This window comes from Salvelinus fontinalis, chromosome 14 (genome assembly GCF_029448725.1).
Source record: "Salvelinus fontinalis isolate EN_2023a chromosome 14, ASM2944872v1, whole genome shotgun sequence".
NCBI lineage: Eukaryota > Metazoa > Chordata > Actinopteri > Salmoniformes > Salmonidae > Salvelinus > Salvelinus fontinalis.
The window spans coordinates 47,301,538-47,326,148 of record NC_074678.1 but is presented as its reverse complement, the minus strand read 5'-3'; the positions used below and the strand labels follow the sequence as shown (position 1 = coordinate 47,326,148).

The window sequence follows — 24,611 nt, the reverse complement described above, 5'->3', positions numbered from 1 at the left end:
CCAATTGAATCCCTGTACGCTACCAAAGCTACTGCCACCGTGTGTACCGGAGAAGTTACACGCTGTCAAAAAAGGGATTCAGTCGCACAAGGCTGTCAATTCACATGTAGACTTATCGATCTCCTAAATTCCAAACCCAATACCGAGAATTTCTAAACGCAACACCCAGCAAATGGTCTAAAGTAAGATTGTACATTTTATTCCAGTTTTATATGTTTGCCCTGTAAATTAACTTGTGAGCTGAGCACTGCCATTATTGATCATTGCCACGCAGCCTCTAATTGTTAATCCACTGCTCTGTCAAGTTCAACCACAACACAAACACACACAATTAGGTCAGAGGATAGACTATCCAATCACTGATAAAGGTTATCCTCTACATTGTGTTAGTTTAAAAAAAAAACATTTGATATAGTGTTGCTTGTAGTGTCTACAATGTAAGTCTATAATATCTGCTGTGTCACTGTCACCATAAACCTATTGATTTTTTATCATACCCATTTCTACCAAAGTAAGCACATATTGTTTGGAGGACAGACTGAAAGATCAAAATCCAGGAAAATGGGGAAATTTGATTGGCCCTTCAAGTGCCCATATTCAAATGAGGGTAAGATCAGAGCAACAACATTACACCCACACACAGGCTAGGGGTGATATAGACTACACATATAGGCATAAGCTTACACTTGGCTCATTCATCCCCCTCCTCTCCCATGTAACTATTCCCCAGGTCGTTGCTGTAAATGAGAATGTGTTCTCAGTCAATTTACCTGGTAAAATAACGGTAAAAGAAAAAAAATGAAAAACACACTGAACAACAATATGAATGCAACATGCAACAATTTCAACATTTTAGAGTTACAGTTCATATAAGGAAATCAGTCAATTGAAATATATTAATTTGGCCCTAATCTATGGATTTCACATGACTGGGAATACAGATATTCTGTTGGTCACAGATACCTTCAAAAAAAAGGTAGGAGCGTGGATCAGAAAACCAGTCAGTATCTGGTGTGACCACCATTTATTTGCCAAATGCGGTGCGACATCTCCTTCGCATAGAATTGATCAGGTCTACCTACACCTGTTGTATTCGGAGCATGTGACAAATAAAATTGGATTTGATTTCATCCAAAATATTGATCAGTCACATTTATTGTACAGTTTAATTTATACAAACATATATATATATATATATATATTAGTATACAGTTGAATATACAGTTGAAGTCGGAAGTTCACATACACTTAGGTTGGAGTCATTAAAACTAATTTTTCAACCACTCCACAAATTTCTTGTTAACAAACTATAGTTTTGGCAAGTTGGTTAGGACATCTACTTTGTGCATGACAAAAGTAATTTTTCCAACAATTGTTTACATACAGATTATTTCACTTATAATTCACTGTATCACAATTCCAGTGGGTCAGACGTTTACATACACTAAATTGACTGTGCCTTTAAACAGCTTGGAAAATTCCAGAAAATTATGTCATGGCTTTAGAAGCTTCTGATAGGGTAATTGACATAATTTGAGTCAATTGGAGGTGTACCTGTGGATGTATTTCAAGGCCTACCTTCAAACTCAGTTCTTCTTTGCTTGACATCATGGGAAAATCAAAAGAAGTCAGCCAAGACCTCAGAAAAAAATAGTAGACCTCCACAAGTCTGGTTCATCCTTGGGAGCAATTTCCAAACGCCTGAAGGTACCACAATCATCTGTACAAACAATACGCAAGTATAACCACAATGGGACCACGCAGCCATCATACCACTCAGGAAGGAGACGCGTTCTGTCTGCTAGAGATGAACGTACTTTGGCAAAAAGTGCAAATCAATCCCAGAAAAACAGCAAAGGACTTTGTGAAGATGCTGGAGGAAACCAGTACAAAAGTATCTATATACACAGTAAAACAAGTCCTATATAGAAGCCACTGCTCCAAAACTGCCATAAAAAATCCAGACTACGGTTTGCAACTGCACATGGGGACAAAGATCATACTTCTTGGAGAAATGTCCTCTGGTCTGATGAAACAAAAATGGAACTGTTTGGCCATAATGACCATCATTATGATTGGAGAAAAAAGGGGGAGGCTTGCAAGCCGAAGAACACCATCCCAACCGTGAAGCACGGGGTGGCAGCATCATGTTGTGGGGGTGCTTTGCTGCAGGAGGGACTGGTGCACTTCACAATATAGATGGCATCATGAAGCAGGAAAATTATGGGAATATATTAAAGCAACATCTCAAGACATCAGTCAGGAAGTTAAAGCTTGGTTTCAAATGGGTTTTCCAAATGGAATGTGCGGGAATGTGCCTTAGGCATGCTGCAAGGAGGCATGAGGACTGCAGATGTGGCCAGGGCAATAAATTGCAATGTCCTTACTGTGAGACGCCTAAGACAGCACTACAGGGAGACAGGACAGACAGCTGTTCATCCTCGCAGTGGCAGACCATGTGTAACAACACCTGCACAGGATCGGTACATCTGAACATCACACCTGCGGGACAGGTAGAGGATGGCAACAACAACTGCCCGAGTTACACCAGGAACGCACAATCCCTCCATCAGTGCTCAGACTGTCCCCAATAGGCTGAGAGAGGCTGGACTGAGGGCTTGTAGGCCTGTTGTAAGGCAGGTCCTCACCAGACAGGACTGGCAAAAAGTGCTCTTCACTGACGAGTCGCGGTTCTCTCTCACCAGGGGTGATGGCCGGATTCACGTTTATCGTCGAAGGAATGAGCGTTACACTGAGGCCTGTACTCTGGAACGGGATCGAGGTGGAGGGTCCGTCATGGTCTGGGGCGGTGTGTCACAGCATCATCGGACTGAGCTTGTTGTCATTGCAGGAAGACATCCTCCTCCCTCATGTGGTACCCTTCCTGCAGGCTCATCCTGACATGACCCTCCAACATGACAATGCCACCAGCCATACTGCTAGTGTAACAGATGTAACTTTACGTCGTCCCCTCGCCCCGACACGGGCGCGAACCAGGGACCTTCTGCACACATCAACAACGGTCGCCCACGAAGCGTCTTTACCCATCGCTCCACAAAAGCCGCGGCCCTTGCAGAGCAAGGGGCAACCCTACTTAATGTCTCAGAGCAAGTGGCGTAACTGATTGAAATGCTACTAGCGCGTACCCGCTAACTAGCTAGCCATTTCACATCCGTTACACTAGTTCTGTGCATGATATCCTGCAAGACAGGAATGTCAGTGTTAGTGCCATGGCCAGCAAAGAGCCCGAATCTCAATCCCATTGAGCACATGTTCATTTTGCTGAAAATAAACGCAGTTGACAGTGAGAAGATGTTTCTTTTTTTGCTGAGTTTAGTTAAGCAGTTATTGTTAACAAGTTGGAAATTATTTTAGCACACTTTGCTGTAGGCTACTATTTACAAGTTAACAAAAGATCATGTATGTCATATAAAATATATTCACCCCAGCCAGTATTGTAATCAAAACTTACCAGAAAGCATGTAGTCCTTGGCTCAGACAGTGTAGTAGTGTGGGCTCTATAGCATCTCATTAGTGTGCAAGATCTTGAAAATCAGCTGTACATGTGATGGAAGAGTGCACTGCACATGTGATCAGTGTTGCCAACTAATTTTCAGGGTAAGTTGCTAGAGGCAGGATGATTTGTTGCTAAAAGTTGCAAAAATGACATTGTGATGTCATTGCGTGATAACATAAAACTGCGTCATTACGTAGAATACACAATAACGTTACGCAAATTGACTGGCCATCTAAGCGAAAAATATGATTTGACATTTGTTCAGGTACAGACTCCCACTCTTTTCTGTACTTATGGCTGTACAATTTTGATTGAGACATGTTGATTGATGTTGTAAGTTCTGTTCAAGATCAAACATTCGTGACCAACTATATTCTTTGGGTTTGTCTTGTCGAACCCGTACTACTGCTGCTGCAGTCAGCCAACAATGATTTGCAATTTTCTGAAATTGCTGCTGGCCTGCTGCTGCCTGTGCACGAGCTGAGCGCCTGCTGCTGACGTCACTCACAATGCACTTTTGCAGCCAGGCACATGTGTTGTGACTGAGTGTGTTTTATTTTTTTATTTCACCTTTATTTAACCAGGTAGGCAAGTTCTCATTTGCAACTGTGACCTGGCCAAGATAAAGCATAGCAATTCGACACATACAACAACACAGAGTTACACATGGAATAAACATTACAGTAGAGAAAAAGAAAACAAAAAAGTCTATATACAGTGAGTGCAAATGAGGTAAGATAAGGGAGTTAAGGCAATAAATAGGCCATGGTGGTGAAGTAATTACAATATAGCAATTAAACACTGGATTGGTAGATGTGCAGAAGATGAATGTGCAAGTAGAGATACTGGGGTGCAAAGGAGCAAGATAAATACATACAGTATGGGGATGAGGTAGATAGATGGGCTGTTTACAGATGGGCTATGTACAGGTGCAGTGATCTGTGAGCTGCTCTGACAGCTGGTGCTTAAAGCTAGTGAGGGAGATATGAGTCTCCATCTTCAGTTATTTTTGCAGTTTGTTCCAGTCATTGGCAGCAGAGAACTGGAAGGAAAGGCGACCAAAGGAGGAATTGGCTTTGGGGGTGACCAGTGAGATATACCTGCTGGAGCGTGTACTACGAGTGGGTGCTGCTGTGGTGACCAGTGAGCTGAGATATGGCGGGGCTTTACCTAGCAGAGACTTGTAGATAACCTGTAGCCATTTGGGTTTGGCAACGATTATGAAGCGAGGACCAACCAACGAGAGCGTACAGGTCGCAGTGGTGGGTAGTGTATGGGGCTTTGGTGACAAAACGGATGGCATTGTGATAGACTGCATTCAATTTGTTGAGTAGAGTGTTGGAGGATATTTTATAGATGACTTCGCCGAAGTCGAGGATCGGTAGGATGGTCAGTTTTACGAGGGTATGTTTGGCAGCATGAGTGAAGGATGCTTTGTGGCGATATAGGAATCCGATTCTAGGTTTAATTTTGGATTGGAGATGCTTAATGTGAGTCTGGAAGGAGAGTTTACAGTCTAACCAGACACCTAGAATACGTGGACAACTACAAATACCTAAGTCAGAGCCGTGCGATCAGGTGGGGGCAGTGATCAATGGAATAGCATGCATTTATTTTTTCTTGCATTTAAGAGCAGTTGGAGGCCACAGAAGGAGAGTTGTATGGCATTGAAGCTTGTCTGGAGGTTAGTTAACACAGTGTCCAAAGAGGGGCCAGAGGTATACAGAATGGTGTCGTCTGTCTAGAGGTGGCTCGGGGAATCACCAGAAGCAAGAGCGACATCATTGATGTATACAGAGAAGAGAGTTGGCCTGAGAATTTAACCCTGTGGCACCCCCATAGAGACTGCCAGAGGTCCGGACAACAGGCCCTCCAATTTGACACACTGAACTCTATCAGAGAAGTAGTTGGTAAACCAGGCGAGGCAATCATTTGGGAAACCAAGGCTGTCGAGTCTGCCAATAAGAATATGGTGATTGACAGAGTCGAAAGCCTTGGCCAGGTCGATGAATACGGCTGCACAGTAATGTCTCTTACCGATGGCGGTTATGATATCATTTAGGACCTTGAGCGTAGCTGAGGTGAACCCATGACCAGCTCTGAAACCAGATTGCATAGCGGAGAAGGTACGGTGGGATTCGAAATGGTGGGTAATCTGTTTGTTAACTTGGCTTTTGAAGACCTTAGAAAGACAGGGTAGGATAGTTATAGGTCTGTAGCAGTTTGGGTCTAGAGTGTCACCCCCTTTGAAGAGGGGGATGACCGCGGCAGCTTTCCAATCTTTGGGAATCTCAGACGATACGAAAGAGAGGTTGAACAGGCTAGTAATAGGGGTTGCAACAATTTCAGCTGATAATTTTAGAAAGAGAGGGTCCAGATTGTCTAGCCCGGCTTATCTGTAGGGGTCCAGATTTTGGAGCTCTTTCAGAACATCAGCTATCTGGATTTGGATGAAGGAGGGGAATTTAATCAATTTTAAAATAAGGCTGTACTGTAACAAAATGGGGGAAAATTGAAGGGGTCTGAAAACTTTCCGAATGCACTATGTATATATAAATACAATTTTATACTGGCTGATAAACTGTTTAAATTTTTTAATGGTTGCAAGTAGGGCACCTATGCTTTAAATAAAAAATGCATAACTAACAAACACTCAAGAGTGCCATTCAATAATTTAATCAGGTTGTCAGTTTTGTTTTGTGTATATTTTTTACATAAAATCATATTTTTATATATATTTTTTGCTGCCTAAGTCCCTGTAAACCCCTGCATTAATCCGGCCCCACACATATAGCAGAGTTTACATTTCAGAGTAGTTCCGACTAGCACATGAACACGGCATACATCCTAACAAAGTAGCCTACTCCCTTACAGATGTTACATCCTCAATAGGTCTACTGTAGGGATACTGGGTATTTTGAAAATGAGCTAGTCAAGGCTATGTCTGACAATCACTTTTGGAGAAAGGACTGTCCTCTCATGTTTTTCCACTTTCTCCAAAAGGCCTATTCCCAATAAAAAATAATTCGTTTTTCTAAAGAGTAGGCCTACTGAACTCTTAAATCTGTTAATACACAGACACTGCTGCACGTTTGTGGTATACGCTATTATAATTTAGAAATAAATTCACAAACTCTTCATTGTGTGTATTTCTGCCTAGGCCTGTGGACAAACGCCTGACGTCATAATCAACTGATTATGACTTCAAGCAGCTCACTGAATTGCGTGAATAAAATAAAAAACACAACATAACATACATGTAACACAACACAATATCACGTTTCGTATGGATATTGTTGGTGCAACAACCCAAATCAGGTATCTGCTTGACTGAGGAGATTGTACAATATTACGGTAATATTTTCTAGATGTGATGTCCCTGATTTTACATGGGCATGTCTCACACTTTTAATTCATTTTAACTTGCAAGATTCAATGGAAAATTGCCACGATGATTAATCTGTCAAGAGAAATTGGGAAAACTGTTGCTGACACGATATTGCCACAGGGTGGCGCACATTGTCCTGTTTTCTGTTGTAACGATGAGAAGCCAACAGGCATGCGTGTTTTCCGACTTCTGGCCCGCCGGCTCCTCCTCTTCCAAGCTGTCAGTACAGCAACCTTCATGTAGCTGTCCATGTAGTAACTGTTGGTGTTAAGTCAAGTTCCGTTTGCTTTGTGCTAGTAAATACTGTATCAGATTGTATTTGTTTGTAAAAGTGGTTGGCTCATTATTACCCCGTTCTGCCGATAGGTTAGTGGTTGGAAATGTATTGGGCTGCATGGTTGCAACTGGCCAAGTTATCTTTCAAATTGGAAGTGGTTTGACAGCTCGCTGCTTATGCCTTGCCCACGAAGGCGCCCCAACAACGGGGTAAGTCAGGACAAATATCTCCGTTTGTTTACACCAACTTTGTTTATACACTTTTAATTGTACTACAGCAGCTATGCTGTGAACTCATGATGTGCTGTAAGTTTACTAGTTAGCAAGCAGATGAAGGACTTTTTTCCCCTCTTTTGTTGATGGTGCGTTTGTTTATGTCCGGACAGACAGCGCCTGATAAGGTCCAGCATCAGTTAGTTGATAAAATGTTGCTAACTAACGTTAGCTGGTTATCTAGAAAGCTATGTTGCTGGTTAGAACGAACTGTAAATATTTCCACTCGTCAAGAGGACTTGTGACGGTAATAACCATCTTGCAAGCTGCTACAGCCGATATATGCATTGTTTTGTCAAATGAGCCATGCAATCATTTTAGATTTGTACACAGAACCACATATCTAAAAAGTTAGCCAAAATATGTACAAGCGATGCATTCATGGATGTTGTTTCTCAGTTTGTGTGTCGTTATGTGCATTGCTGTGCACAGTATGTATGTCTGTATGTGTGTGGTGGTCTCTTACCTGGCTTTATGCCAGTAGTCATCCTATCTATGCCTTCAATGGCTTCCCCGTTCGACCCCACCCTGAACACAGCCCTCACTTTCAAACCCTCACTCTCTCCGCTGTAGTTCACCTAGGTCCTCCTCATCATTCAATGTACTTATTAGGATCAGCTTCAAGTTATGGCAACACATTCATGTGTTTGTTCGTGTCTTTTTGTGTCTTTTGTATCAGTGTCATTTTCAGTGGAATACAGGAGATTTGAGAGAATTACAGTACAATATGTTCCACTCTCAGTGAAAATAAAGGTTATTACATACCCAGAGGAAGGTAATAGGGCTAGGAATTACAAAGGGACCTCACAATAAGCTTTATCACGATACTTAGATGGCGATGTATGTATTGCGATTCGGACGATTCTATTTTGCAATTTGATACTGTGATTTTATTGCGATTCGATGTTTCAAAATATTGCTCACCATATTGTCTGCTGTAGAGGGACAAGAGAGCCTGGGGCGACTTCAGCAGGACAGAACGGTGTGCAACGTTTAATTAAACGGAAGCGGTGCTCTTCTGAACGACCAGTTGAGGGCGATTGTGTATGGTGTGCTGCACGAGTTTTGCTATTCCAAATGGTTACCCATATTGATCGGCCGGCCACACCCACCAAACGGGAGCAAAAAGGCTACCATAAGGATTGTTGAAGAACAGGGTGCACTGTTTTGGGGAAACGTGTCCTTCAGTACAAACTGTCACACAATGTAGGCTAGTAAAACGTTTGAACTTTAATGAACTGAATGCACACCCGGCTGGTTCTTATTTTACGAGCTCATGGTGTTGGCTCTATCCCACTTGGTCACTAGTCCTACCAGTGGCTGTTTGTCTGTCAGTAACCATGGAAACTAACATACACTGTGTCCGGTCTACAAGCGGCCTAAGCAACCTAAACTTGTTACTGTAGTTAAACCTGGTGATTAGTGTGAGTCAACTTCCTTTTCGCTGTCTACTCTGTCCTCTAAATGTGCATATCACTCACACAGATACACGCTCTGGCTTCCTGTCTCTGTGAACATACAAACACACAACATCTCACTCCGACCGTGTTTTTCCGGGTATTTGAGCTTCTCCGCAGTTCTCGTCTGCTAATTCTAATCAGTGTTAGCCCTGTTTGGAAGTTGAAATTCATTCCCACACAGCCTGGCTTTGTATGCTGTCTGAGCAAAAAGGATTTGGTAGCTCTAGCCTTTTCATTTGACTATACCAATGCTACCTGTGTTGTATTCAATCCTACACAAGATCTACTGAGAAACCTTTTTATTGCACACTGTAACACACTGTAACACACACTCCCACCCGTTGTACCATGCCCAGAGCGTGTGTGTGAGAGAGAGAGAGCAATGTGAGGTGCTAGGGAGTAACTGGATTAGAGGTTATACAGGAGAGCATCTGCCAGAGAGCTCTCCTACCAATAGCTCTAGGGTACCCTTAGGTACTAGGCTAGGCTATTTCTTGGATTTTTAAAATATTTTTTTTTAAACTCTGTGTTAACAACTTTTATTTGACCGTTACTGTAAATAAAGTCCTACGTGAAGACCTATAAACCAAGTGAATGTTACAAAGTGTGCTATTATTGATATATGTGTGAGTGATTCCTCCAATTAAATCAGCTTGTCACACAGTAGCCTATATGTGGCATTGACACTAATCTGTTTCTCTCTCTGTCAGACATGTCGCGACGGAGTATGAGGCTGGTTTTAGGGGGATACTACAACCAATCCTCCGAGGATGACGAATCCTCCTCAGTTTCCTACAGGGAGAGCCCTGTGAGGTGTGTGTGTGTGTGTGTGTGTGTGTCTTCCATCTTGTACAGTATAGCCTTATATCGTAGGCCTAATAGTTGCTTTAACACCATGTCAAACTCTCCCTCTCTCTTCTCTCCTCTATTTCTCATCAACCTCATTTCTCTTTCTCTCTTCTCTCAGGGTCTTTCCTAAGAGGAAGAGAGGGGGTCATAAAGTGGCCTCCTCTCGTACCTCCAGCCGGGCCAACAGCGTGGCTAGCACCGCTAGCATTGCTAACACGATGGAGCCACCCAGTAATGCTGAGGACTACATTGGTACGGTTCACCCCACTTTCTGCATCCACTGTCCCAATGACTCAGTTACTTTCACCCTCTACTGTATACTCAGTACTGTATGTGTTGTATTGCAGTGAGCTAGCTAGGTAGGTTAGCTTTGAATTGTAGTTACATAGCTAGGGTAGCTGCTTTTTGTTGTTGTTAGTTAGCCTGCTGGCAAGCCTTTTCTGTCTATGTTTATAGTTATCTATTCAAAACTGACCATCTGACTCTCTCTCTTTCTCCCCGCAATCCTTGCCCCTCAGTGGTCTCAAGTTTGGCTCAGAGGAGGAAGACCTTCCAGGAGCCTCAAAGTGTGGCTCCAGCACCAGCCCCCAGCCTGAATCTGGCTCCTAGCCCCAGGGGCTTCCCCTCCTGCCAGACCAGCCTTAACCAGGCCCAGAGCCAGAGCATCGCCGTGGACAGCTCTGGTTACTCCTCTTCAGAGGCAAGATGTTTCAAAGGATACTCTGGATACACCTCTTTATACGGACAAAGGGCTAGCGCCAGCCAGAGCTCTGGCGCCAACAGGAAAAGCGCCAGCGCCAGCTGGAGTGAGTAATGTGTGGGTGTGTGCTTGTTTGTTAGCATTAGCATAGCGTTAGCTTGTCTATATGCTTGAAGCTTGTTTGTTAGCATTAGCTTGTTTCTATGCTTGTAGTCTGTTTGTTAGCATTAGCTTGTCTCAATGATTTTTTAACTCGGTCTCCTCCTGTAGCCCCCCCGTTTGTCCCTGCCGGTGTGGGGAAGGCCATTCTAATTGCCTTCCTCCTCCTCTTGACTTTTGGTGAGTGGCATGACACCCCATAATCATACAGTCTATAGTTATATAGAACTGCCATGAAAAGAACCAACAGTAAGCTGTGTACACTTGCACTTTTACTTTATTGGTGCTAGCAGTAAATTGTCCACACATGACATCCCTAACCATAGTACTTACTGGCAATTTAATTCACTGAGGGAACGTATAAAATGGCACTAACAGAAGTACAACACATACTGTACGACCAATAATGTAGACACAATAATGTTCACACATCTAAATGTTGTCTGTGTAACCTGTACGATACTGTGCCCCTTGGCGTATTCAGGTCTATTCTGCTTCTCTCTGCTAGGCTGCTGGCACCTTGCACCCTTAGTATGGTCCACCCTGACTCCGACTATGACCCTGAACCGACCAGTCATCACCCCGACTCCACCCCCTATCTTCAGTCTGCCTCCCAAGGCTATGGTAGGATCTGATAGGACCACATACCCGCCAATCATCTCTCTATCATCTTTCTCTTGATTTGAAAGGATGCTGCATTGACGCTCTGCATATGTAACCTACTCCTGGATTGTACAATAAAGTTTGTCAACTCCTTCTGCAGGATGGCGCGTCGGTATTTAATTTTGCTTTGGAAGCCAAGATGAACACCATCCTGGTAAGAGAGACAGAGAGAGAATACAAACTATAGTTAATTTGGGTGTATTAATTTTTGCTGAACTGACATGTGCATGTTTCTCCCACAGACAGAAATAGAAATACTTAAGAAAGACCACCAGCAGAAATTTGTTACCGAGGTGAGTACTCTACCGCGGTGGTTCCCAAACTTTTTATAGTCCCGTACTCCTTCAAACATTCAACCTCCAGCTGCATACCCCCTCTAGCACCAGGGTCAGCGCACTCTCAAATGTTGTTTTTTTCCCCATCATTGTAAGCCTGCCACACACACACTATACGATACATTTATTAAACATAAGAATGAGTGTGAGTTTTTGTCACAACCTGGCTCGTGGAAAGTGACAAAGAGCTCTTATAGTCCAGGGCACAAATAATAATATTATAATAATCAATCATTTTGCTCTTCATTTAGCCATCTTACATATAAAAGTTTATTTGTTCATTACAAATTGTGAATAACTCACTACAGGTTAATGAGAAGGGTGTGCTTGAAAGGATGCACATAACTCTGCAATGTTGGGTTGTATTGGAGTCTGTCTTAAATCATTTTTTACACAGTCTGTGCCTGTACTTAGTTTTCATGCTAGTGAGGGCCGAGAATTCACTCTCACATAGGTAGTGGTTGCAAAGGGCATCAGTGTCTTAACAGCACGATTTGCCAAGGCAGGATACTCAGCGCAGCCCAATCCAGAAATCTGGCAGTGGCTTCTGATTGAATTACATTTTCACAGAACCGCTTTTTGCAATTTCAATGAGACTCTCTTGTTCGGATATCGGTAAGTGGACTGGAGGCAGGGCATGAAAGGGTTAACGAATCCAGTTATTTGTGTCATCCGTTTTGGGAAAGTACCTGCGTAATTGCGCACCCAACTCACTCAGGTGCTTCCCTATATCACATTTGACATTGTCCGTAAGCTTGAGTTCATTTGCACACAGGGGCTGTCGGGGGCAATACGGACTTTCAGCTCCCTCCAAAGATTTTCTATTGGGTTCAGGTCTGGAGAGTGGCTAGGCCACTCCAGGACCTTGAGATGCTTCTTACGGAGCCAAGTGAAATAATTTGTCTGTAAACAATTGTTGGAAAAATGACTTGTGTCATGCACAAAGTAGATGTCCTAACTGACAAAACTATAGTTTGTTAACAAGAAATTTGTGGAGTGGTTGAAAAATTAGTATTAATGACTCCAACCTAAGTGTATGTAAACTTCCGACTTCAACTGTACATGTCTTACTACTCTAACGTCGTCTTAATTCTCGCTGGAAAAAACTCCTGTGGTCCTTTTTCAAATGGGCATGTTTCGTTTCTAAATGTCTGCGCAAGAGTGAAGGTTTCATCAAGTTGTGAGAGAGTACTTTTGCACATGTAACACACTGTGGCTGAGGAAAGGCACTACTCCCAATATAAGTGAACCCCAAATCAATGTAGTTCTCATCATATTTGCGTCTCTTCGATGGTCCAACGTCCGTCTGTTGTTCGGTGCTTTCCCGGGTAAGGGGGCAGTAGCCCTTCGGCTGCATCAGATTCACAACTGTGTCCATGCTAGCTGGGCTAACAACAAATGTAGAATTACTGACGCTAGCATTGGATGTGCTCGTATAAGCAGAACAACTTGTGTCGTCGACAGGTGCAGGTGTAGTACTACCAGTAGAGCTGGTATGGGTCTTATGGATGTGGACCTTTAAAAAAAGTAACCATTTATCAATTTTCAAGCTAACGGAATGAGCAGCAGCTACGTTTGTCTACATAGTGGAATTCACGCGAGAGGGTAGCGGTTAATGTGATTGGATGTTAATTATTTGCCTAGGCTACCTGTATTTGACATTGTTGTTATTTCGCTGAACACTAGATGGTTTAATTTGATTTTTGGCATTAAAACGAGGCTACTCAGGGGAGAAATAAACCTCATCCAAATGTATAGTCCAGTTGGAAAATATAAATGGACTGTATGAAAATGTGAATTTTTAAAACATTTTTATTTGGCCTACCTGCTTCTACAGTATACTATTATGTGGATTGGGGTGTCATAAGGTTTCAGTTATAGATGTCTATAGTAATGTACGATATATGTAATAGGGAGTCATTTACAGGGCTCTATAGAAGTGCAGTATTTTTGCAAATAGGGTTTAATTTAGAGCTGAGCGATTTGGTGCTTTTTGAGGTCAGTTCTGTTACTGTTCGATTGTTAAAAAATAACGTTTTCGGTTTCGCACATTTTTTTAAACATGAAATTCATTATAAAATAATGACATTTACTATACATTTAGAGCTTATTTTTTATATATATATATTTGTGAAAAATGTTATTGTGTATTTTATCCCCAATTTCGTTCTTGTCTCATCGCTGCAACTCCCCAACGGGCTCAGGAGGCGAAGGTCGAGTCATGCGTCCAAAAACATGACCCCCCCCCCACAATCTGCGTTTCTGACAACCCGCCCGCTTAACCCACAAGCCAGCCGTGTCGGAGGAAACACTTTTCGACTGACAACCGAATTAAGCCTGCAGGCACCCGGGGCACCCGGCCCACCACAAGGAGTCGCTAGAGTGCGATGAGCCAAGTGAAGCCTCCCCGGCAAAACCCTCCTCTAACGTGGACGACGCTGGGCTAATTGTGCTGGGCTATGGGACTCCCGATCACGGCCGGTTGTGATACAGCCCGGGGTCGAACCCGGGTCTGTAGTGATGCCTCTAGCACTGTGATGCAGTGCCTTAGATCACTGCAGCACTCGGGAGGCCTGGAGTTTGAGATTTTTTATGGAAATTCCAAAGCCTAAAATTGTGAAAATTCAATTGAAAAACATAGAAAATATTCCATTGTCTCTGATCGGGTCCGCATTGGAAATTACTATGCAAAAATAAAACATTTCAGTTCAGCTGCAGAGCTGTCTGACGATGTCATTTTACTAGTTCTTCAAAGTAGATTAGGCATACTTTCACGAACGGTCTGTCTCTCTTTCGTCGTTATGTACATTCCTCTCATGCGGCCAGTGTGTATCTAACCTAACGTAGCAGATGTAAAAGTGTATCATGTCCAGAGGTCTGTATATAATAACGAGATGCTCATGTCTCTGCTCTGACATTGGGAGTCGTTGTCTCAAATGAGGGAAGGCAGGCGACAAGCTGAGGTCCAAAATAAGCCCATAGAAATGCATTGGGCTTATTTTGGACAGATTCTGGCGAGAGTGAAACCTTTCACTTCACCTCTTCCTCTCTGATCTGTCTGAGGTGGAAAAAAACTGGTGCAATGGGTTATGGACATTGAGGTTAATTATCACATTTCTGCTAGGTTGAATATTTGCTTAATGAAAACTACAACTCCCTTCAGCCCAGCGTCCCACATAGTTCTTGACTTGATTTCTGTCTAGAGAAACGGTGCGTTGGGCTCAGAAAAAAACAAACTAAATGGAATTCAAGTAATTGAACCGATGTCGGTCAATTAGTTGTTTAATAACCGAACGAAATGTAATGTTGGTTAATCGCTCAGCACTAGTTTCATTTCCAGGGTTTTATACTATACTATATTTACATACATGGTTGAGATGTGGTCTTTGTGCTTGTCTATCCCAACAGATGGTAGAGAGACTACAGACAGACTTGACAGACGTGAGGACAGACATGAGGAATGTGACAGTGAGAGTGGACAGGTGAGTGTTTTTTATTTGATTTAGTTATTTAACGTATATTTAACTAGGCAAGTCAGTTAAGAACAAATTCTTATTTTACAATGACGTCGTGGGCCAATTGTGTGCCGCCCAATGGGACTCTCGATCACGGCCGGTTGGGATACAGCCCGGGATCGAACCAGGGTCTGTGTTGACGCCTCTAGCACTGAGATGCAGTGCATTAGATTGCTGTAACATTCGGGAGCCGGCCCCATTCAGAAACTACCCCTAGCTCCTTACCCATGCTCCCTAGGCAGATTTGAAAGGATTTAAGACATTGGTTAATAGGAAAAGTATGAGACAATCTAACATCCCAAACTAGCCAGCAGCATACCACCCTGCATCCAACTGCTGGCTTGCTTCTAAAGCTAAGCAGGGTTGGTCCTGGTCGGTCCCTAAATGGGAGACCAGATGCTGCTGGAAGTGGTGTTGGAGGGCCAGTAGGAGGCACTCTTTCCTCAGGTCTAAAAAATATCCCAATGCCCCAGGGCAGTGATTGGGGACACTGTCCTGTATAGGGTGCCGTCTTTCGGATGGGACGTTAAACGGGTGTCCTGACTCTCTGAGGTCATTAAAGATCCCATGGCACTTATCGTAAGAGTAGGGGTGTCAACCCTGGTGTCCTGGCTAAATTCCCAATCTGGCCCTCATATCATCACGGTCACCTAATCATCCCCAGCTTACAATTGGCTCATTCATCCCCCCTCCTCTCTCCTGTAACTATTCCCCAGGTCATTGCTTTAAATCAGAATGTGTTCTCAGTCAACTTACCTTGTAAAATTAATAAAACTGTTCGATTTGGGGGGTGAGGATAAAACATATTTTTCTCGCTAAATAGACAAAGTTACATTATAAACTCTTTTCAAGACCCTGTCTTTCAAAGATAATTCGTAAAAATGTAAATAACTTCACAGATCTTCATTGTAAAGGGTTTAAACACTGTTTCCCATGCTTGTTCAATGACCCATAAACAATTAATGAACATGCACCTGTGGAATGGTCGTTAAGACACTAACAGCTTACAGACGGTACTCAATTAAGGTCACAGTTATGAAAACTTGGGACACTAAAGAGGCCTTTCTACTGACTCTGAAAAACACCAAAAGAAAGATCCCCAGTGTCCCTACTCACCTGCCTGAACGTGCCTTTGGCATGCTGCAAGGAGGCATGAGGACTGCAGATGTGGCCAGGGCAATAAATTGCAATGTCCTTACTGTGAGACGCCTAAGACAGGGCTACAGGGAGACAGGACGGACAGCTGTTTGTCCTCGCAGTGGCAAGACACGTGTAACAACAACTGCACAGGATCGGTACATCCGAACATCACACCTGCAGGACAGGTACAGGATAGCAACAACAACTGCCCGAGTTACACCAGGAACGCACAATCCCTCCATCATTGCTCAGACTGTCCGCAATAGCCTGAGAGAGGCTGGACTGAGGGCTTGTAGGCCTGTTGTAGTAAGGCAGGTCCTCACCAGACATGACCGGCAACAACGTCCCCTTAGGGGCACAAACCCACCGTCGCTGGACCAGACAGGACTGGCAAAAAGTGCTCTTCACTGACGAGTCGCGGTTTTGTCTCACCAGGGGAGATGGTCGGATTTGCGTTTATCGTCGAAGGAATGAGCGTTACACCGAGGCCTGTACTCTGGAGCGGGATCGATTTGGAGGTGGAGGGTCCGTCACGGTCTGGGGTGGAGGGTCCGTCATGGTCTCCTCCTCCCTCATGTGGTACCCTTCCTGCAGGCTCATCCTGACATGACCCTCCAGCATGACAATGCCACCAGCCATACTGCTCGTTCTGTGCGTGATTTCCTGCAAGACAGGAATGTCAATGTTCTGCCATGGCCAGCGATAAACCCGGATCTCAATCCCATTGAGCACGTCTGCAACCTGTTGGATCGGAGGGTGAGGGCTAGGGCCATTCCCCCCAGAAACTTGCAGGTGCCTTGGTGGATGAGTGGGGTAACATCTCACAGCAAGAACTGTCAAATCTGGTGCAGTCCATGAGGAGGACATGCACTGCAGTACGTCATGCAGCTGGTGGCCACACCAGCTACTGACTGTTACTTTTGATTTTGACCTCCCCCCTTGTTCAGGGACACATCATTCAATTTCTGTTAGTCACATGTCTGTGTAACTTGTTCAGTTTATGTCTCAGTTGTTGAATCTTGTTATATTCATACAAATATTTACACATGTTAAGTTTGCTGAAAATAAACGCAGTTGACAGTGTGAGGACGTTTCTTTTTTGCTGAGCTTCTTTTAATTGATCCTATTCTATTGTAGTGTGGATCCTTTGGATTGGGACCGTCGTTTGAGCCAGCAGACAGCCGGCTTCACCAGTCAGGTAGACGACCTCAAGGAGCAACACACACACATCAGGGGGAGAGTCGCTGCCCTGGAGGACCAGACTGCCACGGTAATGTACACACCCACAAACAGGTACACAAACCCGGTCAAATTTGTAGCACTGAACTTATCCAGAGCCACGTATGTGTGCCGAATAACTGAAATATGAATGGCTGAGTCCAAAATGGCACCCTATTCCCTACATAGTGTCCTGGTCAAAAGTACTGCACTTATAGGGAATGGGTGCCATTTTTGTACTCAGACAACGTGAATGATGAGCCTTCCTAACCTAATTGATTTGGTGTCTGTTGTGTAGCTGCAGCAACAGGTCTACTCTGTCCAGAACCAGCCTCCTCCAGAGCCCAGCCCCACCAAAGCCGACGCACACCTGACCACCGAGCTCAAAGAGGCCATGGCCAAATGGCTGCATGAGAATGTGCCCCAGAATGAGCCACGGGTAGTGAAAGAGATTGTGAATGACTGCAGTCCTCCATTGGCCGACAGGATGCCGGACTTTGCCTTAGAGTCCCAAGGTGCCAGCATTGTGAGCACGCGGTGTTCCGAGACGTACCGCAGCCGCTCGGCATGTGTGACCTTCCTGGGTATACCTCTCTGGTACCCCTCTGAGAGCCCCCGCACCATTATCCAGGTACCTCTTTCTAGCTCTTTTTATATTCTTTCTTTGCTGTTTGTTGCCACCGTGTCAATAGGAATCTCCACTCTCCTTTTCTCTGTTTCCTTTCTTTTTTGCATTTTATAATCTAACTAAACGTGAACCTCACCTGTCCGCCCCTCAGGGCCAGCCTGTGCAGGCTGGGAAGTGTTGGGCGTTCCACGGTGCGCAGGGCACCTTAGTCATCGCCCTGTCTCATCCCGCTCGCATCACCCACGTCACCCTGGAACACCTGCCTGTATCCACCGCCCCCACCGGACGCATCAACAGCGCCCCCAAGGCCTTCTCTGTCTACGTGAGTCACCTCTGACACCTGACCTAACTGTGATACCGAGACCCCCCCCCCCCCCGCTATTCCTTGTAGAATCTTCTGTTGGACATTTCCCACCGAGATATCTGGAGCAGTACGCTAAGGACTGGTTTCTCCCTTAGAAGATCTCACTCGTCTATTTCTCTCTCTGTGAAGGGTATGTCCACCGAGACAGAAGACGGCACCTTCCTGGGAACCTTCACTTATGACCAGCATGGAGAGCCAATCCAAACCTTCCAACTGCCCGTGAGTCGCGTCATTCAAACTTAGTCAGGGTTAGGCTAGCTAGGTTTAACTTTTGGGACTTGCTATAGCTGAAATCTGCCACACTCAGTTGAGTTTCTCATGCTAACTCTTTATCCTTCCTGTTCTCTCCCTCTCTTTCTCTCAGAACCCTACCAGGGCCATCTATCGCTATGTGGAGCTGCGCGTTCTGAGTAACTGGGGTCACCTAAAGTACACGTGCGTGTACCGCTTCCGTGTTCACGGACACATGGCCCCATCCTCCATATGAGAAGGGTTCACCGTCCACCATCTACCCCAACCGCAGACCTCAGAGAGGCTACGCTTTCATGTTCCGTCAACATCATGACGGAACAGTCTAAATAAATCCCTCTGGTTTCATACACGGGCTTTTGTCTAGTGCGAGGTTAGAGGTCGTGAGGTTAAATATCTATAGTGATTTATTTTTATTTTTTTTGGTGCTGACCTGGGGGGAGTGAGGGGATGAGTTTTTCTGAGATTGAAGTTTGTGTGCATGTGCTTTTGAGCATAGATGGTTTGTTTGCATTTTGTCTGGCCACAGCAGACAGACATTTCAGATTGTACCTTGAAGGTGTGTGTATAACAGTCCTGCCTGTGTTACTGGACTTTTATTCAGTTATTTTTTCTTTTTGTCTTTTATACAAAAGTAGAATTATGTTGAGAAAGAACGTTGTTGGGTGTGTATTTTGCAAGTATCAAGGTGTATTGTTAATATAATTTATTGCGATAATGATGTAATGTAGTTGCAAGTTATTCTTTTCTGTTGCTCTGAATGACCATACAAGTTTTGAAGTACCTTGCCAATAGGCATCCTATTGAAGGATGTATGATATGATTTGAGATGCTTGATATAGAGACGTTTCCGTTTCCTTACACAATAATACCGAATAGAAAGAAATAGGCAGGAACACACCATGAGAATTGTCTTTACTCAAAAACACATCTTAGTTTACACGGCTTGTCACATTTATTTAAAGTTACTCTTTTTTAACATTTTGCCTTTTTTTTGAACAATTCAAATAATTTTCATAGTAGTGAAAGCACATCCAGGCAATTTCCCAGATGCAAGGTACAAATCATAGAAAATAAATGCATATTTATTTTGTCTTGAATAACTCCTCTCAAAAGCAATGAGGCCATTTCAATGTCAGTGAGTCCAAATGTCAGGGTTTCTACGTCCAAACATTGGTAAATGGTACAAAAGTAACCTACTCATTGCTATTGTATTATTTAAATAATCTGAATGTTTTTTTGGAATCATATGTAACTTTTTTACATTCACAGTATTATTGATTTAAACATTTGCAGTAGTGTTACAGACTAACAAAAGACTGATTGTAAGAAAATACTAATATGAGAAAATACTAATATGATTTGCTATCAATAGCACTTTGAGGTGTTTGTTTTGATCTGAAATTACAACAACAACTCCGGGCCAATTTATGTTTACTTACGTTCTGTTGAATTGGACAAAGAATGTCCGCGTAGGAATGCAATTCAATTCTTGAAATGACTGGCAATATATAAATAATGAATGTGTATGACATCTTTTTCTACTCTGTTAAAATACCCTCTTTTTTTTGGTATGTTACTTTTATGCAGTAGTTATTTGAAAGCGAGGCATCTTAACAGGTATTTCAGATGTTTCGAATTGGGTTTTCAAAGAAAATACTTAGCTAGGTGTGTGTTCAATTGGCACAAGACAAGATCTTTTTTATTTATTTTTTTAAACAGTAGGATTAAAAAATGTTGGTAGTACCTGAACTTGTTCTATAAAAAAATGCTCAATTATTTTGTTGCTAAACATTTTGCTACATTGTGCTCAACGGAACACGGCCCAGGTGAACGTAATATTTATTTTATTTAATCATGTGCATATCATACATTATTTAATTAGGGTCATTGTATTTTTTTAATTTATCTTTAATCATTGGTCCAACTTTAATTTCATTGATTTGTTATTAATGATGCATCAATATTGTAGCATGTAATTAATGCAGGCTAATATAATGAGACAGCAGAAATCTTCCCTTCGACTGTTATAGCCGGGGGTGCTGGCCTGTGGTAGAGTAAGGTTAAGAGTGACAGTGAGGTGACTAACTTTTGCTTTTACCTCCTGATTATTTTCACTGCAATCGCTCAGCAATTCGATGCATTCATTGATTTTATATATAAAGATTTTGAAAATATATTTTATTTTGTTAAAGTATAGCTAAGTACTATGGTGGTTAGGTTTTATTTAACCAGGCAAGTCAGTTAAGAACAAATTCTTATTTTCAATGACGGCCTAGGAACAGTGGGTTAACTGCCTTGTTCAGGGGCAGAACGACAGATTTGTACGTTGTCAGCTCAGGGATTTGAACTTGCAATCTTACTAGTCCAACGCTCTAACCACTAGCCTACGCTGCCGCCATACACACCATAGCCTTAAATCACAGGGATTCACATGGAGTTATGTCACTATAATCTCTGAAATGTGCACTTGTTCACTTTCTATCAGGGATTACTTTAAAAAAGGGTCATCTGGAATTGTTACATCCATTTTTGGACTTTAAAATTGACTAGATGGTCCAGCTAACCATAATGATAGATTTATTTCCCTGATGGTGTCCATGTGCTTGTGTGTCCTGACAGTTATTTTTAATAAATTTGCAAAAAGTTCTAAAAACCTGTTTTTGCTTTGTCATTATGAGGTATTGTGTGTAGGTTGATGAGGGGGAAAACTATTTAATAAATGTTAGAATAAGGCTGTAACGTAACAAAATGTGGAAAAAGTCAAGGGGTCTGAATAATTTCCTAATGCGCTGTATTCATAGTTTTGTTGAATAGGAAATACATCATATTTGTACTGTGTACTTGAGCTTGTGTCCTTGAAAGTGACTACACCTCAGCAATTTATAACTATAAAGTTGAGATTTTAACCAGCATTACTAGTTATTGTTTATGGCCTGCCCGTGATAAATAATTACTTTGGGGATTACTTCAATTACATTTAGTTACATTTAATATGAAGTGAAAGCCCTGTAAACTTATTGGACCCTGATTCAGTGATTGACAGGAGTGATGACCAATGGGGCTGAGTTTTCACCAATAACATTATCACCAGGGTAGCAGCCAATGAAAGAGTAGATATCAGACCTGGCCTCCACATTTTAGAAGACCTGAACCTCCTCATGATCCACAAACACCCCCAATTTCTGAGGCTTCTCATCCAGACAGAGGTGAGTAACGGGAGTGGTAAAGGCCTCATATTTATCCCTATTCCTCAGTCCCACATTCCAGTATTCATCCGTAGGTCACCGTGTCAACACACAAAATCCTTCCTGTTGATGGACTCTCTGGCCACTTAACTCCCAGTAAGCCACCACCCCCCCCCCACCCCCACCCCCCCACACACACACACATCTACATTTAACCTCGTTGGGTTGTCAGGGAGATTCTGTGTTCTGCTTCCAATCTCACTTGTTTCCTGTCCTCAGGCATGATGAGTTGAAGATTTGTTGTATCAGGGTCCAGAGTCACAGCCACTGCATCCTCTTCAGCTATTTATGTATTTATTGTCTCCTCCAGTTGAGACACAGCTCTCCCCATACACAGCTTACTGTAAACACTGATCTCATACCAGCGCTTGGTAAGTGTAGGGAGGTACAGGGATAGGGAGCTTTGGTGGAGGTGGTTATCAGTATGCCAGAGCTGCTTCAGGTCAGTGTGTCTCCTACATAGATCAGTGATTCCCTGCTCCAGCTCTTTAATCAGCCCTTAATCCGGTTTCTCGGCTGCTTCCTGCTTCTCCTGAAAAACGTCAATGAATTCAGCCTGGGTTCTCTCAGTGGAGAGCGCCAGAGCAGTGAAGACCTGCAAGCTGTCTGCTATCACTCTCTCTGCCTCTCTCTGGCTGAGATCTACTGAGTGTTCTCCTGAACCTTCTGTAGTCACTCCTGGATCATCTGCTGTTCTTGTCCCTCCTTTATCCCCAATGTAGCCTTCCTCTCTCCTAACTATTTTTAGAGTAGGATTCCCCGACAGGCGGCCAACGGGACGATGTGTGGCCCCGCAAGTGGTTTTCTGAGAAAATTATAATAATTTTTTTGAATTTTCCTTGTTGGACATAAAATATTGTAAAATTACCAGGAAATCACCTTCAAGTGATTTACATTTAGTAAATTTGTTCCCAAGTATTCCCACACATAATAGAGACACATGATTAGGGCTGTTACTGTGACAGTATTACCGCCACACCGGCAGTCACCAGTCATGACAGCAGTCAAATTCCACACTTCCTAGTCCCGGTAATTAGCTCTGATGCTGCTGATGTTCAGTCGTAGCCTACCAAACTTGCCTGGTACTCAGGACTCTATTGTTCCTGTAATCACTCGGACATCAATGCAAATGTAATCAAAAATCTAATCTAACACTTCATGAGAGCCCATCACAACTAAAGTGGCCAAATAACTTCTTAAAATTAAACACATGAATCAGCTTTACAACGGGTGTAGAGCCTAACTAGCATACATACACTAAGCAGCGACTGAGTTTCAAGGTTGGGGAAGATCCTTTTCTCCATAAATATGCACCTTTATAATAAAAGCATTACATGCATAATCGCATTTGCTGTCACTTTTGAGTACGGCGTATTCCCGCTAATTTATTGCATTTTGGAACATTTGCGCTGTGTGTGTGAAGAGATAGCCTAATAGTTTATCAACATTTTAAGCTAAACGTTCTGATCTGTTGCTAGTTGCTAGTGGTTGTATTAATTCCACAACTGCCCAAATCAAATCAAATTTTATTGGTCACATACACATGGTTAGCAGATGTTAATGTGTTAATGCGAGTGTAGCGAAATGCTTGTGCTTCTAGTTCCGACAGTGCAGTAATATCTAACAAGTAATCGAACAATTTCACAACTGCCTAATACACACAAATGTAAAGGGATGGAATAAGAATATGTACATATTGGCATGTGTCCTAGACTATGTTTGGAATATTTATTTCTCTCGCAGAATATATTAGGTCAACTTTTGTACTATGGGAGCCTATGTCAATCCCCATAGTACAAATGTTGATAGGCTAGTGCTTTTGCTGTTTGTTATGTCTACTCATCTTGTTGGCTGGCGAAAAATATATGTGGACAGTTCATTCAATATCTTCAATATGCGCCTCAGAATTGGACAAGGACGTGCGCAGTTGTGTCCCCGATGTGTCTGTCTTCACTTGTAGCCTGTGAGAAAGACCTGATCATGTGACGGGCATTGGCTAAAAATAATTGAGCTACCTGAGTGAGCCATGTGAGTGAGAAGTGCTTTGGAGCACGCAGCCAGGAAAGGCATAGATTTTTTTTTTGGGGGGGGGGGGGGCATTACAGCCACACAATGGGGATGCCACCGGGAAATTCAAGGCATTATCAAGTGCTTGTCAAATTGTGAATGAGAGACTGATGAAGTGTGTGCAGCCTGCACAAATAACAAAGCAGAGCTCATGCCTTTCATGTGACTTTTTTCAAATCATCATTAGAGTCGCATGATGCAGTGTGATGCCTGTCCTGTGAGGATCAGAATGGGTCAGATCAGACTGGTGGGGGATGACAGTAACCAAGTCTCTCTCTCTCGCCCACAGAGGGGGGGGGGGGGGGGGGCTTCTGGATGGTCAACAGTTCACACCTTGATGTAAATTACAGGAGAAGGAGACTTTCTTTCCCCCTCCCGTATTTAACCCAAGGAATGTTCTTTGTTAACAGACATTTTCACGCCGAAACTCTAACATAGTCAAACGTGAATACTGGAACAATAATTCTAACATATGAAAGTGGGGAATATTCAGTTGTGGGCTATATAAAACTAATGTCATATTGGTTTTTATTTTGTGATGTCATAAAAAATTGTATGGACG

At 43.0% G+C, this 24,611-nt stretch overlaps 1 protein-coding gene across 1 annotated transcript; it reads left to right on the top strand.

Annotated features, from left to right (window-relative positions):
• Positions 1-7,112: 7,112 nt before the first annotated feature.
• Positions 7,113-19,464, top strand: LOC129811020 (SUN domain-containing protein 2-like). The gene is made up of 14 exons (XM_055862118.1): positions 7,113-7,391; positions 9,625-9,727; positions 9,882-10,015; positions 10,282-10,569; positions 10,734-10,802; positions 11,131-11,246; positions 11,386-11,439; positions 11,528-11,578; positions 15,029-15,102; positions 17,413-17,545; positions 17,792-18,124; positions 18,273-18,443; positions 18,615-18,704; positions 18,850-19,464. The coding sequence occupies exons 2-14, from the start codon at positions 9,627-9,629 to the stop codon at positions 18,970-18,972; spliced, it is 1,737 nt and encodes a 578-aa protein (XP_055718093.1). The 5' UTR covers positions 7,113-7,391; positions 9,625-9,626; the 3' UTR covers positions 18,973-19,464.
• The last annotated feature ends 5,147 nt before the right edge of the window (positions 19,465-24,611 follow it).

Coding starts and splice junctions, on each gene's coding strand:
- LOC129811020 (XM_055862118.1), top strand. CDS start 9,627: ATGTCGCGACGGAGTATGAGGCTGGTTTTAGGGGGATACTACAACCAA. Junction 9,728..9,881: donor TACAGGGAGAGCCCTGTGAG/GTGTGTGTGTGT, acceptor CTCTTCTCTCAG/GGTCTTTCCTAAGAGGAAGA. Junction 10,803..11,130: donor CCTCCTCCTCTTGACTTTTG/GTGAGTGGCATG, acceptor TCTCTCTGCTAG/GCTGCTGGCACCTTGCACCC.